Source organism: Cryptosporidium muris, genomic scaffold (assembly GCF_000006515.1).
Source record: "Cryptosporidium muris RN66 scf_1106632373461 genomic scaffold, whole genome shotgun sequence".
In the NCBI taxonomy this organism is placed as follows: Eukaryota; Apicomplexa; class Conoidasida; order Eucoccidiorida; family Cryptosporidiidae; genus Cryptosporidium; species Cryptosporidium muris.
Window position 1 is genome coordinate 267194 of NW_002196576.1, and position 15742 is coordinate 282935.

The 15742-nt window shown below is 29.0% G+C and overlaps 8 protein-coding genes across 8 annotated transcripts, besides 11 other annotated features; 7 read left to right on the top strand and 1 right to left on the bottom strand.

Annotated features, from left to right (window-relative positions):
• Nucleotides 1-143: 143 nt before the first annotated feature.
• Nucleotides 144-2499, top strand: CMU_001080 (SET domain-containing protein; the record flags this gene model as incomplete). The annotated part of the gene is made up of 5 exons (XM_002141550.1): nucleotides 144-841; nucleotides 1148-1350; nucleotides 1414-1575; nucleotides 1847-2040; nucleotides 2203-2499. 5 exons carry the CDS (start codon nucleotides 144-146, stop codon nucleotides 2497-2499), a joined length of 1554 nt encoding a protein of 517 aa, XP_002141586.1.
• Nucleotides 925-967: a sequence feature (AT_rich).
• Nucleotides 1007-1040: a sequence feature (AT_rich).
• Nucleotides 1098-1146: a sequence feature (AT_rich).
• Nucleotides 1827-1875: a sequence feature (AT_rich).
• Nucleotides 2133-2185: a sequence feature (AT_rich).
• A 251-nt stretch (nucleotides 2500-2750) lies between the features above and the next one.
• Nucleotides 2751-3902, top strand: CMU_001090 (proliferation-associated protein 2G4, putative; the record flags this gene model as incomplete). The annotated part of the gene is made up of 1 exon (XM_002141551.1): nucleotides 2751-3902. One exon carries the CDS (start codon nucleotides 2751-2753, stop codon nucleotides 3900-3902), a length of 1152 nt encoding a protein of 383 aa, XP_002141587.1.
• Nucleotides 3903-4199: 297 nt separating this feature from the next.
• On the top strand, nucleotides 4200-4675 carry CMU_001100 (uncharacterized protein; the record flags this gene model as incomplete). Its single annotated transcript, XM_002141552.1, has 2 exons — nucleotides 4200-4531; nucleotides 4636-4675. 2 exons carry the CDS (start codon nucleotides 4200-4202, stop codon nucleotides 4673-4675), a joined length of 372 nt encoding a protein of 123 aa, XP_002141588.1.
• A 216-nt stretch (nucleotides 4676-4891) lies between these two features.
• On the top strand, nucleotides 4892-6110 carry CMU_001110 (oxidoreductase, short chain dehydrogenase/reductase family protein; the record flags this gene model as incomplete). The annotated part of the gene is made up of 5 exons (XM_002141553.1): nucleotides 4892-5140; nucleotides 5224-5486; nucleotides 5554-5781; nucleotides 5843-5936; nucleotides 6018-6110. The coding sequence occupies 5 exons, from the start codon at nucleotides 4892-4894 to the stop codon at nucleotides 6108-6110; spliced, it is 927 nt and encodes a 308-aa protein (XP_002141589.1).
• Nucleotides 5174-5194: a sequence feature (AT_rich).
• Nucleotides 5790-5824: a sequence feature (AT_rich).
• Nucleotides 6111-6157: a sequence feature (AT_rich).
• Nucleotides 6158-6297: 140 nt separating this feature from the next.
• On the top strand, nucleotides 6298-12157 carry CMU_001120 (nucleoporin autopeptidase family protein; the record flags this gene model as incomplete). The annotated part of the gene is made up of 2 exons (XM_002141554.1): nucleotides 6298-6535; nucleotides 6600-12157. The coding sequence occupies 2 exons, from the start codon at nucleotides 6298-6300 to the stop codon at nucleotides 12155-12157; spliced, it is 5796 nt and encodes a 1931-aa protein (XP_002141590.1).
• Nucleotides 10104-10141: a sequence feature (AT_rich).
• A 14-nt stretch (nucleotides 12158-12171) lies between the features above and the next one.
• Nucleotides 12172-12200: a sequence feature (AT_rich).
• Nucleotides 12201-12226: 26 nt separating this feature from the next.
• CMU_001130 (uncharacterized protein) lies at nucleotides 12227-12869 on the bottom strand (the record flags this gene model as incomplete). Its single annotated transcript, XM_002141555.1, has 3 exons — nucleotides 12227-12562; nucleotides 12655-12776; nucleotides 12842-12869. The coding sequence occupies 3 exons, from the start codon at nucleotides 12867-12869 to the stop codon at nucleotides 12227-12229; spliced, it is 486 nt and encodes a 161-aa protein (XP_002141591.1).
• Nucleotides 12778-12836: a sequence feature (AT_rich).
• A 1132-nt stretch (nucleotides 12870-14001) lies between the features above and the next one.
• On the top strand, nucleotides 14002-15261 carry CMU_001140 (prenyltransferase and squalene oxidase repeat family protein; the record flags this gene model as incomplete). The annotated part of the gene is made up of 1 exon (XM_002141556.1): nucleotides 14002-15261. One exon carries the CDS (start codon nucleotides 14002-14004, stop codon nucleotides 15259-15261), a length of 1260 nt encoding a protein of 419 aa, XP_002141592.1.
• Nucleotides 15262-15368: 107 nt separating this feature from the next.
• CMU_001150 (CSL zinc finger domain-containing protein) lies at nucleotides 15369-15683 on the top strand (the record flags this gene model as incomplete). The annotated part of the gene is made up of 1 exon (XM_002141557.1): nucleotides 15369-15683. One exon carries the CDS (start codon nucleotides 15369-15371, stop codon nucleotides 15681-15683), a length of 315 nt encoding a protein of 104 aa, XP_002141593.1.
• Between the last annotated feature and the right edge of the window lie 59 nt (nucleotides 15684-15742).

A 15742-nucleotide genomic window follows, 5' to 3' on the forward strand; every position in this document is an offset into this window, starting at 1 on the left:
GTGTAGTTCAGGCTGTAACGTTTATTTGTAACAATATGTTAATACCATGCTGTTTAGCGCTATAGATTCAGCTCATTTGTGTACACTAAGTTATTTTTTTTTTCTTTAATATAATGCAATATTAACTCATTTCTCATAATTTTATGAAGAGAAAGCGTTGCAAGGATATATCTCCTAGATCTAATCTAAAGTCTTCAAAATCTTCCGACTTAATACTTAGTGAAACTAAGCCTTTAACATGTAGTGATCCTACTGGTTATAAAATTAAAATTTCAACTTCTTTTAAACGTCTTCTTCGAAATGAATACTGTTTTAAACGTTACGTAAATAAAAGATTAGCACAAGATTTGGGAAGATGTTCATGTACAAAGTCTTGTGATCAATATTGTACAAATAAATCTATTTATATAGAATGTAATAAGGATACTTGCCAAATCTGCAAACAAGGCAGTAAAGATTGTGGAAATTGTAGATTTACACTAAGACAGTATAAACTTGTAACTTTATTTGATACAAAATCTAAAGGTATTGGGTTAAGAACAGCAGAGGATATAAAATTAGGGGAATTTGTTATTGAATATGTGGGCGAAATTATTAATTTAAAACAACTTGAAGAGAGAAAAAAAATGACAAGTAAGCTAACAAAGCATATTTACGTGTTTAGTTTGGGAAATGAAACATATATTGATGCCACATATAAAGGGAATTTAGCAAGATTTATTAATCACTCTTGTGAACCAAATTTAGTTGCTCAAAAGTGGTTTGTAGGATCTGATATAAAAGTTGGATTATTTTCTTTAAAGGATATTAAAGCTGGAGATGAATTAACATTTGATTATAGGTATGCCAACTATTGAGATGTATATTATAATAGAAGTAATACAAATAAATAGTAGTCTATACAAAAGTACTTATAACCAATGGATTATAAATATTAATAGAATTAAAATAATTTGTTATTATATTTCAATAGTATTAATTCTTCAATACTATTACTTATTGTGGCTTATTATTTTAATATATATTGAATTTATAAATAAGTACTCTTTATTTTGATGAATAAGTCATGAATATATTTTATAATAATTCTGCATCTCAAAATATTATTATAGTTTTAAAATATATCAAATTTGATTTTTTATTTTAGATTTGGGACCTCAATTTCTGGTGATCAACCTTTTGAGTGTATGTGTGGAAGTAAATTATGTGAAAAGCGGATCTCAAATACAAAAGATTCTAGGATATATAATGAAATAACAAATCAATATAAAATGACTATATCTAATTTCTTGAATGTAAAAAGTTTAAGTAAACCTATGCAGAGATTTAAACATCTAGTTTATATTTTAGGTAATGTTTAATATAATAAAATTCAAAGATTTATAATTGTTATATTGGTTTTGATTATTATAGATTTAGAGTATCCTATGGTAACTAAATATAAAGATTTAAATTTTAATAACAAAAGTAACAAATCATATTGCAAATCTTTAAATCTATCGGAAAATCTTTATAAGAAATATCAATCACATAATTTAAATAACTTAAAAATAAAGTTAAATTACCAAAATTATGGTAAGTAAATTATTATTATTCTTCAGTAATATTCATTAAAAGTTACATTATTTAATGGCAATATAATAAATAATAAGTCTAGATCTTAAACAAATATCTAACTTATTAAAGGTAGCAGATAGTTTATTATTTTGTCTTAATATAAATTAATGTCATAATTAAGATTCTAATTGCAATGTCTTTTGAATCTAATAAGAGCAAAAATATTCAAGTTATTTCGTCTCAAATCCTAAAATAACATCTCAATATTCATTTATTAAATTTATTTTAGATATAAAATTATATTTAAATAATATTTTAGAGTCATCATGCATAATTATGGACATATTCTATATATCATTATCTTGGGTTATATGGTCATCCTTTAATCAGTTTAATATTAGCCACTATAACTTCAAACCTATATATGAAAGTTTTCCTTGGGCACTTTTTCCTTGGAACACTAATAAATATATAATTCAAGAGGTAAGCTAAATATATATAATATCTCAGGTTCATACATTTATATCATATAACGATCTTAATATATACTCAAATCTATGGTCTAAATAAGCATCTATAATAAATCTTTAAATATATCCTATATATATTATTTTTATAATATTTATTTCTATGGTTTCTTTTTAGATAGAAAACTATTCTCTATTTATATATAATCGTTCACAATTAACAAGAAATCTTAGTGCTCGTGAACTTCAGATCCGTCTACGTCAAATTCTTAATAATAAACAAAGTAACATTTTAGATATAATTGAAACATGGTCAAATGACGAAGTATGCCAAGATTGTGGTTCAGCTGGTAATTTGATCAGTTGTGATAATTGTTGGTCATCTTATCATATTTCCTGTGCAAAGTTAATAATGTCCCCTTCATCTTTAAAGCAATGGGTTTGTATATTATGCAGGAAATATAAAACTAGGTGAGTTTATATATTCCATATTTTAGAAAGATAATTAAATAATGAAATACCTCTAAAATTTAGAAGAAGTTGGTTTATGTTGCCCAAAAGGAAACGTTTAAAATTTCAACAAGAGCGTGCAGATGCAACATGGTATTCTTTTTTAAGCGGTTAACTTTTATTGAGACGAGTTAACAAGTTTACACCTTGTTGCTTTACACTTTTCCATTATCTAAATATCAAAATCTCTAGCTTATTTGTTGTATCTCCATATTAATGTCAAAGTCTCAAGGTGAAGTGGGCAATTTAAGCGAAGAGGAAATATCAGGAGGTTTATCTTGTCCTGATGTTATTACTAAATATCATACTGGTGCAGAAATTCTAAACTCTACTTTACAGCATATTATACAAGAATGTAAGCCAGAAGCTGATATTTCATTATTATGTAAGACTGGAGATATGCTCATTGAGGAGAAGACTAGCAATGTTTATAATAAGAAAGAAAATGGTAAAAGAATTGATAAGGGAATAGCATTTCCAACTTGTATTTCAGTAAATGAAATATGTGGAAATTATTCACCTATTGAGGGCGAAAGTATGAAGTTGAAATCAGGAGACTTGGTTAAAATAGATATGGGCGTACATATTGATGGATATATTTGTGTTGTTACTCACACAATTGTAATTGATACTGATAAGATTACTGGTAAAAAAGCTGATGTATTAAAAGCAGCCCATGTAGCATTAGAAGCAGCTATTAGGACAATGAAGCCAGGTAATACAAATACTCAAGTTACTTCTGTCATGAATTCAGTTGTAAAAGAATTTGGATGCTCAATGATACAAGGTGTATTATCTCACCAATTAAAACAACATATAATTGATGGTAATAAAGTTATTATTTCACATGAGACCCTTGATGAAAAAGTAGATGAATTTGAATTTGAAGTTAATGAAGTTTATGGCTTAGATGTAATTGTTAGTTCGGGGGATGGTAAAACACGTGAATCTGACTATAGAACAACCGTTTACAAACGAGCAATTGAAACAAATTACAACTTAAAGAGCCCAATTCCAAGACAATTTCTAGCAGAAGTTAATAGAAGATTTCCAACATTACCCTTTTCACTAAATATGATATCTGATCAGAAAGTAGCAAGATTAGGAATATTAGAGTGTCTACGTCACAATCTACTTTATCCATATCCTGTAATAGTTGAAAGATCGGGAGGATTTGTAGCTGCATTTAAATGCACTATTCTGATATTATCATCGGGAGTTAAACGTATTACTGGATTGCCATTTTCACAAGAAAGTATATGTGAAACAGAATATAAGGTTATTAATGAGGATTTAAGAGCACTATTAGCTACTTCTTTATCTTTAAAAAAGAAGAAGAAAAAACCAAAACAGCCTTCTCAAGAGTGAAATTTTCTGATTTGAGAATATAAATATTAGAGTTATAAAAAGTGTGATATATTTAGTATATAATGAATTTGTAGCATATAAACTTGGAGTAATAATGAGTACTTTTTTTCTTTATCCACTAAATTACTTCCAGAAAATCATTTCGAATCTTACCAAATCTTGATACGTATAATACTTCGAGCCTAAACCCTAATTCCCAGTCTAGAGAGACTCCCTTCTCCTTTCCATCTAGTCTATAAATTGATGTAGCGCCATGGATGTTGAGCATTTTATGTTAATTTAGGAAATAAGTAGAAAATGGATATAAATGATAATTTCACATCTGAACATGAGATATATTTATATTGTCGTTCAATAGTATCTTGTGGGGAATGTCAACTTTCAAAATATTGCAGACCATGTAAACAAATAGATAATCCAGACTTTTTTTGTACTTCTAAATTGGATTACTCGTCATCATGTACAAACCATAATTTCTTAAATATATGTGCTTCAGCATGGCCCTGGTGGAGTATATTATGCATTATTTCGATTTGTTTAATCATATTTGGAATTATAACTTATTTGTTATATAGATGCTGTACATGCTTCTTTTCTCAACTAACTGAAATTGAACTACAGGAATTAAGGTATGTTCTTTACACTGAGAGGCTAATATTTATTTATTTTTTCCATACTTTTGTATTTACCTATGACTTAATAATTCTTGAATTGACTTTCTTTTTCAATTTAGATCTAAGAATGTCTCACATTCAAATTCTGACAAAATTTAATGATTGATAATTTATAAGGAGCCATATTATTGCAATAAATCATAAATATTAACGCTATTTATATTAGAAGTGCTTTTATATCTGCTTCTATTTAATCTTAAATAATAGATTTTAATTCTGCGCGAGATATATGTTGGGATTTTCTAGAATTCTTACATCACAGCGCTTTTGCTTCACTTTGCTCACAAATATACAATACAACTTACTTTCTACGGGATGATAAGTAATATATTCACTTTAATTGGTCAGATATCAATTTTTCAGTATGTATATGCTCTCTTCACTTCGCTATATACTTCCGCATTTAGATCTAGTAAGAAACCTAGAGATTTCGGAAAATGGGCTATTGTAACAGGAGCTACTGATGGAATTGGGAAGGCTATGGCTATTGAACTATATAAACATGGGTTAAACTTGATGATTATTGGAAGAAATAAGGGTAAACTTAGTAATACTGCACTTGAGGTTAGTTTCTTTTTTTTCTCAAAAAAAAACTTGATTTTTTTTTTAAATATATAACGTAATTTACTCATTTAATACTTCTGTAGATGAGGAATTTACAAATTTATCCTGAACCTGAAATAAAGGAAGTTGTAATGGATTTTTCTGATCCTAGTGGATATGATCAGTTAAATGAAGAAATTAAGAAGTTGGATGATATTGGAATTTTGGTTAATAATGCAGGAGTTGGATATCCATATCCTCAATATTTCGATGAACTAGATGTTAGCCTTATTAATGAAATAATAGATGTTAATATTAGAGGTGTATTTATGATGACTAAAATGGTTTATGGTAAAATGAAAGAACAGTAAGTAAAATAATCTATTTATTTACATTAAGGGCTAAGATTTATTCAAATGACTATCTTTATTTAGAAGACGAGGGGCTATCCTTTGTATTGGTAGTGGATTTTCTGAATTAACTTCAGCTCCACTTTATTCAATTTATGCATCAAGCAAGAAAGCTATACAAAACTTCTGCAATAACCTTCAAATTGAATCCTCTGCTTACAACATTGTTGTCCAGTGTCAAATTTTGTTTATTGTTATGACTAAGTTGTCTAAGATGAAGAAAGAGACTCTATTTGTAATTCCACCACAGAAGTAAGTTGATTATTTATTTTATATATTACATATAATTAATTAAGCTAATATTGAATTATAGAATGGCTCAAGAGTCAATAAGAGAGTTATGTAAAGGTGGATTAATATGGTCAACTATATGTCCATATTGGGCACACAAGCTACAGTTAATATTTGTAAGTTTATTTGGATTTTTTGATTTAAATGCAATTTTTAGTATATTTCTTATTTTCATCTTTCTTTTCTCTTTCTTTTAGGCTAACTTAATACCTACATTCATATGGAATAGCTTAATTTTGTGGAAGTTAAGATCAATAAGGGATAGAGCACTAAAAAAAAAAGTAGCCTAGAATTAATAATTTAAATTTTTAGAATAAAAGAAAAATTTAAAAATAATCTTTAGTATCTATTTGTAATCTTAGATATTGCCCAGTTATTTTAGGCGCTTTTGGGCGCCTATATTGTCTGGTGGGGCTTTATATTGCAACTGCGTCGCGTGTGTACTTTAACTCTTTTTTCATAATTATTAAGTATAGAATGCTCGGAGGAGGTACTTTTGGTTCAAATCTAGGTCAACAATCTACGGGTGGTTTATTTGGTCAGTCTACAACTTTTGGAAGTGGCCTTGGACAACCTGCAGGAGCCTCTATAGGTCAGAATACATCGGGTATAACTCAACCGTCTTCAGCAGGGTTATTTAACTCTTCAACCTCCGTTTTTGGAGGTGGAGCATCTAATACTAGTTTATTTGGTAATAATAACCCTTCAAATATAGGTAGGCCTTATTTATTTCTTAAAAAAATATTTTCTACTGATTAAACATTGATATTACTTTGTAGGTTTTGGTCAAGTTAACACATCATCAACATTTGGACAACCTTCAACTGGTTTATTTGGTCAGTCAGTTGGTTCTTTTGGTAACACAACTCCAGCTACATCCCAACCAAGCATATTTGGGGCACCTTCAGCAGTTAATACTGCAACGTCTGGTATATTTGGTTCTAGCACTCCTAGTACAAACTTATTTGGATCATTTCAGAATTCATTTGGGACTTCTACTGGATTTGGGAGTCAAAATCAACAACAATCCCAACAATCAAGTACAACAGGATTTTTTGGACAACCTAGTAATACTAATGCAAGTATATTCGGATCCTCTACTACTCAAACTTTTGGTAATTCAAATACCTCACCTTTTGGAGGTTCTTTGACTCAAAATTCAAGTGTATTTGGTACTGAGAAGCGAGGAACGAAAGGTATTACATTTCAACCAGTTGTAGATAGTGATAGCCAAGCAAGGATTATGAGTATTGTATACCAAAAAGATATTGATCAGAAGAAATCTGTAGAGGAAATAAGATGGGAAGATTATCAGGAAAAACGAGGTCCTCCAGGTAGTATATCTAGCGTGGAGACTACTACAAGTACTCCTTTGACATCAACTAGTCCTTTTAGTATGAATACATTTGGTACATCTAATAGTGGTGGGTTTTTTGGTTCTACAACAGGTACTACTACTACAACAAATAATTCTATATTTGGACAACCTACAACTGGATCTTTAGGAAGTACAGGAATGGCTACTTCTGGATCACTTTTTGGTTCATCTGCACAAACTACAAACTCAACAGGAATATTTGGAGGGTCATCACTATTTGGATCTGCTGGCCTTAATACTCAGAATACTACACAAGGTTTTGGTATGTCAACAACTCCAGCTACAGCTAACTCAGGTTTATTTTCATCCTCTCTAGGAACAACTAATTCTGGAGGATTATTAGGTACAAGTACCAGTAATACAGGCTTGTTTGGTCAGCCAACAATATCTACTTCTAATTCTGGTCTTTTTGCCCAGACAACAACAACAAGTAGTTTTGGTGACTTCAGTAACTCTTTATCTAACAAGCTTACTGGAACATCTAATTCATTTGGGCAAACAACTACAGGAATTGGTTCTACTAGTTCCTTTGGGACGGGAATATTACAGAACCAGGGAAATACATTTGGAACAGCAAATACAGGACTTGGAACCTCACTTTTTAGTCAGCCAAACAGTTCTGGATTATCTACAGGAAATAATCTACTTCAAACATCTGGAAGTTCTAATAATAGTTCCTTAACAACGAATTTATTTGGCTCTACCCAACCAGTAGGAACTGGCTTATTTGGAAATACAAGTACTTCCAGTGGTTTTACATTTGGAAATATTGGAACTAATTCTCAACCTTTAGCATCAAATCTAGGTATTTCTGGATTATCAAATACAAATTCTGGTCTATCAGGGCAAACAACTCTTAACCCTTCACAGCCTTCTTTAGGATCTAGCATAGGCCAGACTAGTCTTTTTGGATCTCAAAATACTTTATCTTCTACCCCATCTTTATTTAATAATACTAGTTTAACAAATATGACGAACTCAAATTTATTTGGTATGACCAATAATACCTCAAGTCAAAATCAGAATTCTCTAGGACTTCCTACACTAAGAACTATTTCAAATTCACAATTAACAACTATGAATTCTACAATAAACTCAATTAATTCTACATCAAGTATTAGTTTAAATAAACTCAATTCACAAAATAACTTTTCTCTTCAGAATTCTTCTGATAGAAACAAATCATTGTGGCTTTGGAAGCCATTACCACAATGTATAACAAGGTCTGGAAAATATCGTTTTGAATCCTCACCACAGACCCATTCTAATGAGGGGAGTAATACATATCAGAACAGAATAAATTTAGAATTAGCTTTGCCAGCATTAGCTGCTGAAAGTGCTAAACATACTAATTCACTATTGACATCTGTTCGCAGAGTAGAGAGAGGTGCGGATTCTCAAACTCCAGCCACATTTTTGAACTTGTTAGAACGTCAACAGCAATTCTATGACGCTATTCAATCTCCAGAAGGTACAAATTCTCCAATTAGTAATACACAAAAATCAATGGTATTTAGTACAGTTCATAGAACTTCCCAGCCACATTTCTCTTCAATAGATGAAGCATTCGAGGATGCAGTTGATGATGCAAATCTTGTGAAATCACCTAGGCAATTAAGAAATATTTCAGATAGAGAGCCCACATCAGTTTCTGGTCTACTTAATTTGGAGTCTATATCTAGAATGTCTAAAGATATACAATTTTCTAAGGATCATACTAGGACATCTATAGGAAGAGCAAGTATTGAAAGTATAGGGTCATCTCGTACTCCTCATATAGCAGCACCAAGGATTTCAGGTACTAATTCTATGAGTTCTGAGAGACCAATAAGAACATCTATTGGACTTACAACGCCTCGTCCAATACTTAGGAAGGCTGAAGTAAGTAAATATGATATTACAGGGACTTCTAATACTACTCTTAACCTTATTGAACAAAAGGAATCATATTCAAGAAGAGAACAATTTATTGCTTCACTTACTCCAATATTAACTAAACCTTCTTACTATTGTATTCCTTCAATTGAAGCTTTAAGTACTTTTACCGAAGATAGATTAGCTGCTGTAGAAGATTTCAGAGTAATAAGGGAGGGAGTCGGAGAAATAATGTGGCCTGGATTGACAGATTTGCGTGGATTAAATCTTGACCACATTATATCTATTGAGCCTTTATGTGTTTCAGTTTATGGGGAAGATGATTCGACAATTCCCGTAGGGGAGGGTTTAAATAAAAAGGCAATAATACTCCTCAAAAATTGTAAACCTAAGAATATATCAACTAGTGGTAACATTGAAGAGTTCAATGCAAAAAGAATATCTCAAATAAAATCTTATACTGAACAAATGGGAGCTACATTCATATCATTGGATACTGTAACTTGGGACTGGCGTTTTGAAGTTGTTCACTTTTCAAGATATAAATTCCCAGATATAGAATCTTTTGAGAATCAGGAACCACAAAGGAATCTAAACGAACTAAGTAAAGATATGATATTTCCAAATAATATTACAAAATCTCCAACAAGTTCAAATAATGAAGAATTAGTTCAGAGTGTTAAAATTAATAATATAGAAAGTAAGAAGGCTACTCTTCAATCCAATAGGCAGAAGATTTTACAAACAGGAAATAATCAACTAACTTCTCTATATTTCCAACTAACTAAAGATTGCCATAAATTTGGAAGTCGTTGTTTATTATCATTAAATACAGTCAGTTCTAGAAGTTCCATTAACATTAGTTCAAATGGTATTATTGTAATTCCTCATTGTACTAATAATCGTTCTAAGTACTCTATCTGTTCTAGTCGTACTTTGGTAACATTTTATAAACTCTCTATAATTAATATGAATCCTCAAAACCAAACAATAAATATGGGGACAACTAAATGTAATCTAAATGAAATTCAAAAATTAAAAAAAAATTATCTTAATAATAAAAATATACCAAAAAGAATAATTAGAGCATGGTTAAAGGTCTACTTTAACTTGATTGGAGATCGAGAAACAACAATTAGTAATGGTACTGTTTCACTTCACACTTTAATTAAGTTGACTTTTTTGTTATGGAATATAAGTAAACAGGAATTAATGATCTCAGAACATCTTAGAGATCATGAAGATATTTATTATCTTGCTTCTTACACAGAAGAAACCTTATGTCTTTTATGTAGCTTGCTATTTTTTCATATTAAATCTGAAATATCAAGTAGCAATTCTCAGACACCAAATCAAACTTCTCAAATGATATTTGAGTTTGTTAGCTGGTGGTTACAGAAGGTGAATAGTAAATTAAATAAAGATTTCAATAAAGATTATAAACCTAAAACAAATACTCTTTCTGACTATGTCAATAATATTATGCTGAATATGATGAAATATATTAGTTCTGGACTTATACCAGAAGGTATCTTAGAAAGTATAAATGATATGGGATCTTTAATACTTCCTCGTCTTACTGCTTTATGTGCTGCTAATGGTTATGGAGTAAATATAAATATTTCTCAAGCTGTAGCAGATACTTTACTTTGGTGGAAATATACAGGTTTGGAGATAAGTATTAGTGATACTACTCTTTTATTAACCAAACTTTTAGCAGGATACATAGATCCCTCAGTTGCTTCCATAGCATTTAATTGGCGTATAATATTTGGAATGCTTTTGTGGCATCCTCCCGTATCAGAAAATAAAATTTTAGAATCCAATAATGGTCTAGTTTATAATGCAATGGAAGCTTATGAATTAAATATGGATGGTAAATTTTCATTCCTTACTTCAAAAAATTCTAATAAACAAAAAATCACATATGTAAGTCATCAAATAGCCAAACAAGATCAATCTCCTTACAGGTATCATTCTGATCTTCAGTTTTGGTTATTAAAGTTTTTTAGTTTTTTAGACTATAATCAGACACAACAAGAAGCAGATCAGTGTATACCAAAATTATCTAATATATTTGAATCAAATTCAAACATGTTATCAATGGATTTTTCTTTAGTATGGATTGTAAGCAATATATTGGATATGTATCTTCAAATTTCCCGTAGAAACCAATATATAGAAGATATATCTTCTAATTATATGAACAAATTACACCTCAATTTTATACAGCAATTAGAATTTATAGGTCTTTGGGAGTGGTCTCTATTTGTTGCACTCCATTTACAAAAAACAACTGATACTTCTATATATTCACATATTTTCCACGACATACTTCTTAGAAATATACCAAATTCTTTCCCTATTCACTCAGAATTCTCAGAAGAAAAATTTGAAAATTTACATTTATGGAAATTTCTTATCAAAACTCTAGGATTACCGAAAACTTGGCTTCTTGAAACTTTATCATGGAACTTTGCCTATAATGGGAATTTTGAAGCTGCAGCTTCTTCTTTACTTTTACTATATAAAACTTATTACAAATCAGATGAATATAATTCTGAAGGAAATATTTTACTCTTTTCTCGCTTTATAAATAATTCAGTAAATTCTCAATCCGAGATTATTATAAATGTAGTTGAATATTTATTTGATATTCATGTTCTACCTAAATTATTAATGGAACTATCTACAATATATTCTACAGAACTTAAAGAACAAGGCAATAAACATTTACAATATGCTAATCTATCTAATAATCAAAATATTGTTAAATTACTTTTACAAACTTATTCATATTTTGAAGATATACATAACCCTGATTGTACTATATATACTAGATGGAATATATGTAAATTATTAGTAGAAACTACAATTTGTTTCCTTAAAATAATTGGTCTTTGTGATCTCAATACATCTGAAAATTGTGAAATAAATAAATCTACCACAGCTCAAGTAAAAGAAAATCTTACTCAAATATTACATAAGCAGTTTGAAGTACCCCCATTATTAGAATCTACACTACTGTATGTAATAAACCATGATTGTTGGAGACTTATGAATAGTTTATTAGATAATTACTAAATGATATATATAGCTAAATTATATCTTATTTAAATATTTTAAAGTATAAAGTGAGTTGGTATCTATAAGTTATACATTGAATTCATCATTATTACCCTTCAAACCACGCATAACTATATCAAACCTGTTACTCTTCTGTAAAACTTGGTTATTATTAGCTTCATTATTTGAGTCCACTATATTTTGGTTAGCTATCTTATTTCTTATATCTCTTTTAACTTTTTTTAGTACCTTCTTTTTATCACTAGAACCTGTTTCATTACACTGATTATTTCCATTGTACTTTATAATCATGTTAAGTAATTTTACTACACCTCTTGTTGCGAGTGTCCTCAAACTCTTCTCAATTTCCTGTTTCGTGGTATCTGGTTTGCAATGTACAATTTGTTTCCTTTGCAAATAATCCTGGATTAAATAAAGTTAAATTAAAAAAAAGTCAATGTTAAATATCTTATTAAAAATGAAAAAGGTACGAAACTTGCTTTAAAAAAACTTACATTTATGTGCTTTGACTTCTTTTTTGTACTTTTTTTACTTGGCCTTTTTAATAAAGAAGTTTTCTTTTCAGCAAAAATAGGATCTTCCTTATCCAAATTTCTAGAAAGTATGCTTGAAGCAACTAAAATTATATTTATCAAGTTAACAATAAATTATATTAAAATTTAAATTGATAATTTAACATACCTGTAGAAATTGTCTTTATAGATGCCATTTCTTAATTTTCTCAATATAATACATCTAATCATTAAAAGCTTGAACCACTGAAGGAGCAACCAAGGCGGTAGTGCAATTCTGCAAATAAGATATCAAATACTGAAAAAGAAGGAAAGAGAGTAGACTGAAATTAATGAAAGGTAATTAGATTGAAGAGATCTACAATATATATCAAGGTTAATCTAATAAAAACTTTTTATATAATTTAGTTCATTTTGTAGAATTCCAACTAATTTAAACCTTTTAGGGTTTACTAGGGTTTACTAGGATTTACTATTGACTTCTCTTGTATGAATTATAAGCTTATAATTTAGTTTAAATAGATTATACATCTATTTGTGAAATTACTCAAATTACCAATATGATTTTTTTGGAGTTCCTTCAAGATATTAGGGAGCTCAATCAACTTTCTTTTTAATCTGTTTTTGATTTCTAATTATTGGAGCGCTTTTGACTTTATATATTCACACCATAGGGGTAGGAATATATTTGTTGTTCTATTTAAGTTTTAAACCTTTTTCCGCTCAATTTGTTATGTACTAATTAATATACAGTTCATTTTAGAAATTTACTACTCCTTGTAAAATTGTAATACTATGATTAAACTCTTTATTAAGTAATATATTGGTTTTTTTTCTTTTCAATTTGTTTTGAATGTTTTGGTTTTGATATTATCAAATAACTAATATATTACATACGAAATAATAATAAATTGTAAACTTCTTCTACTAATATATATTTAGAGTCTAATATAACAAGAAAACAATATCCTAATTGCAAATTAATTATTGGGGGGGGGGGAGTATAATACTGAATTAACCAAGTAAATGAATAATAAGTGTTTACAACTTTAAATATTTAAATAACTTGGTGAATTCACTGTAACTCTTGCAAATACTAATATCTAATATACAATATTTGTAGAACTTACCACTTTTGAATTTAAAAATAATAGAATCTGTTTATGGCCTTTTTTTTAATTGACCAAAATTAGATTTTATAGATGGTTTGTAAATTCTGAATTGAGAATAAAGATATCTTTAATCTTGATAGTTACTAAATTTAATCAGGCATAATTATATAATAAATACATAACTTCAATACAGTGGGAATCCAAACATAATTGAGCTATGTACAATAACAATAGAGAATTGATTTTTAATATGTCAATTCATGAAGAATATTTAAAAAATCTTTTTAGGGAATCAGTAAAAGAATTAAAATATTTTAATACACAAACAAATTCAATCTTTTTATGTGGTTTGTATTGGTTTTTGAGTTCATATACATTGATAAACATGAATATAAAGGATAATGAAATTATTATAAAGTATATAATTGATATTCTTACTAAATGTGAGATTAAAATAGATGAGGATTTAATAAATCAAGAAATAAATGGATATTTGATGAGTCCAAATCTTCCAACATCACCAAATATACTAGCAACATTAAGTGGTTTACAGGTTATTCACTTACTCAAAATATTAGGTGTGAATAACTATGTAAGTAATTTGGATAAAGATAAAATTATACTTTTTATTTCATCTCTTTGCCACTTTAGAGGAAAGTATTGCTTTTATTCTAATTCATTAGACTCAATTAAAACAGAAGATATTCGTTTTACATACTCATCATTAGCTTCGCTACATTTACTATTTATATATGGAAAGGAATTTTCAATATCTAAAATACAAATTTCGAAATTAGTGACATTTTTAAGTGATTTACAGAATCCTGATGGTGGATTTGGACGACGTCCAAATGAGGAATCTCATGCTGGACATACATTTTGTGCTGTGGCTTCTATAGCAATTATTTCATATCATTTTAGTATAGAATTATTTTCTAATATAAAATTTAAACGTTTAGAAAGATGGTTACTACAAAGAATTAACTATTTCCCTACCCACTTTAGCAACAAACATATTAACCCAAATACTCAGAATGAAGTGAATAGATCAATTTGTTTTAGTGGTAGGCCAGGAAAGGAATGTGATATATGCTATTCATGGTGGATTATGAGTTGTTTTAAAATACTTAGTCAAATAACAAACTCTAGATTTTTTTCAGTTGCTAGCTTACCAACTAATGGCAAGAGAATAATACAAGGTATTATTGAACATCAAAATACAAGGACAGGTGGATTTCAGAGAATACCTTTTGATCTCAATGGAGTTTCCCTTGTTGATCCTTTGCATACCTTTCTTTCAATAGCTACAATATCACTATTAAAAGGATCTATGACTACTTCATATACATATGAATGTAATAAGGTATCTATAAATCCATCCACGTCACAAAATCGTTACTTCATATGTCCAATACTGGTATTGCCATTTTATGAACTATGGAATTTGAATGAATGTCAAAGTAAATTAAGAGACTAGTTAAGTAGTATAGTAAATTGCACCATGGACTGAAGTTTACAAGCGGTAAAATGTCTCCGCTTTCCCTAAGAAGCTAGTCAAATCCAGTATTCTTGTAAATTTTCAAGATGAATAATCTTTTTGGAATTATTTGGAAAGAAATAAAACTTTTAGATATGAAGTGGTTTGACTACAAAATGGAGACTCTCTCATATGATTGTTCTTGTGGAGATATATTTTTAGTAAAAATCCAGGATTTAGAGATGACTATTGCAGATCCGAACTCAAAAACACAAGTATATAGTATTATTCTACAATGTGAAAGTTGCTCCTTGAAATTAAGACTTATATTTGACAAGGAGTCACTTGAGTTATTAAGGAAAACACCACCTTTAGAATGGAGAACTTATTCTGTGAATAGCCTTGAATCAGTTCAAGTATAAATTAGTGTAAATATACTTTGTATAAAAAATATTAAATACTACTTAGTTATGACTGTATA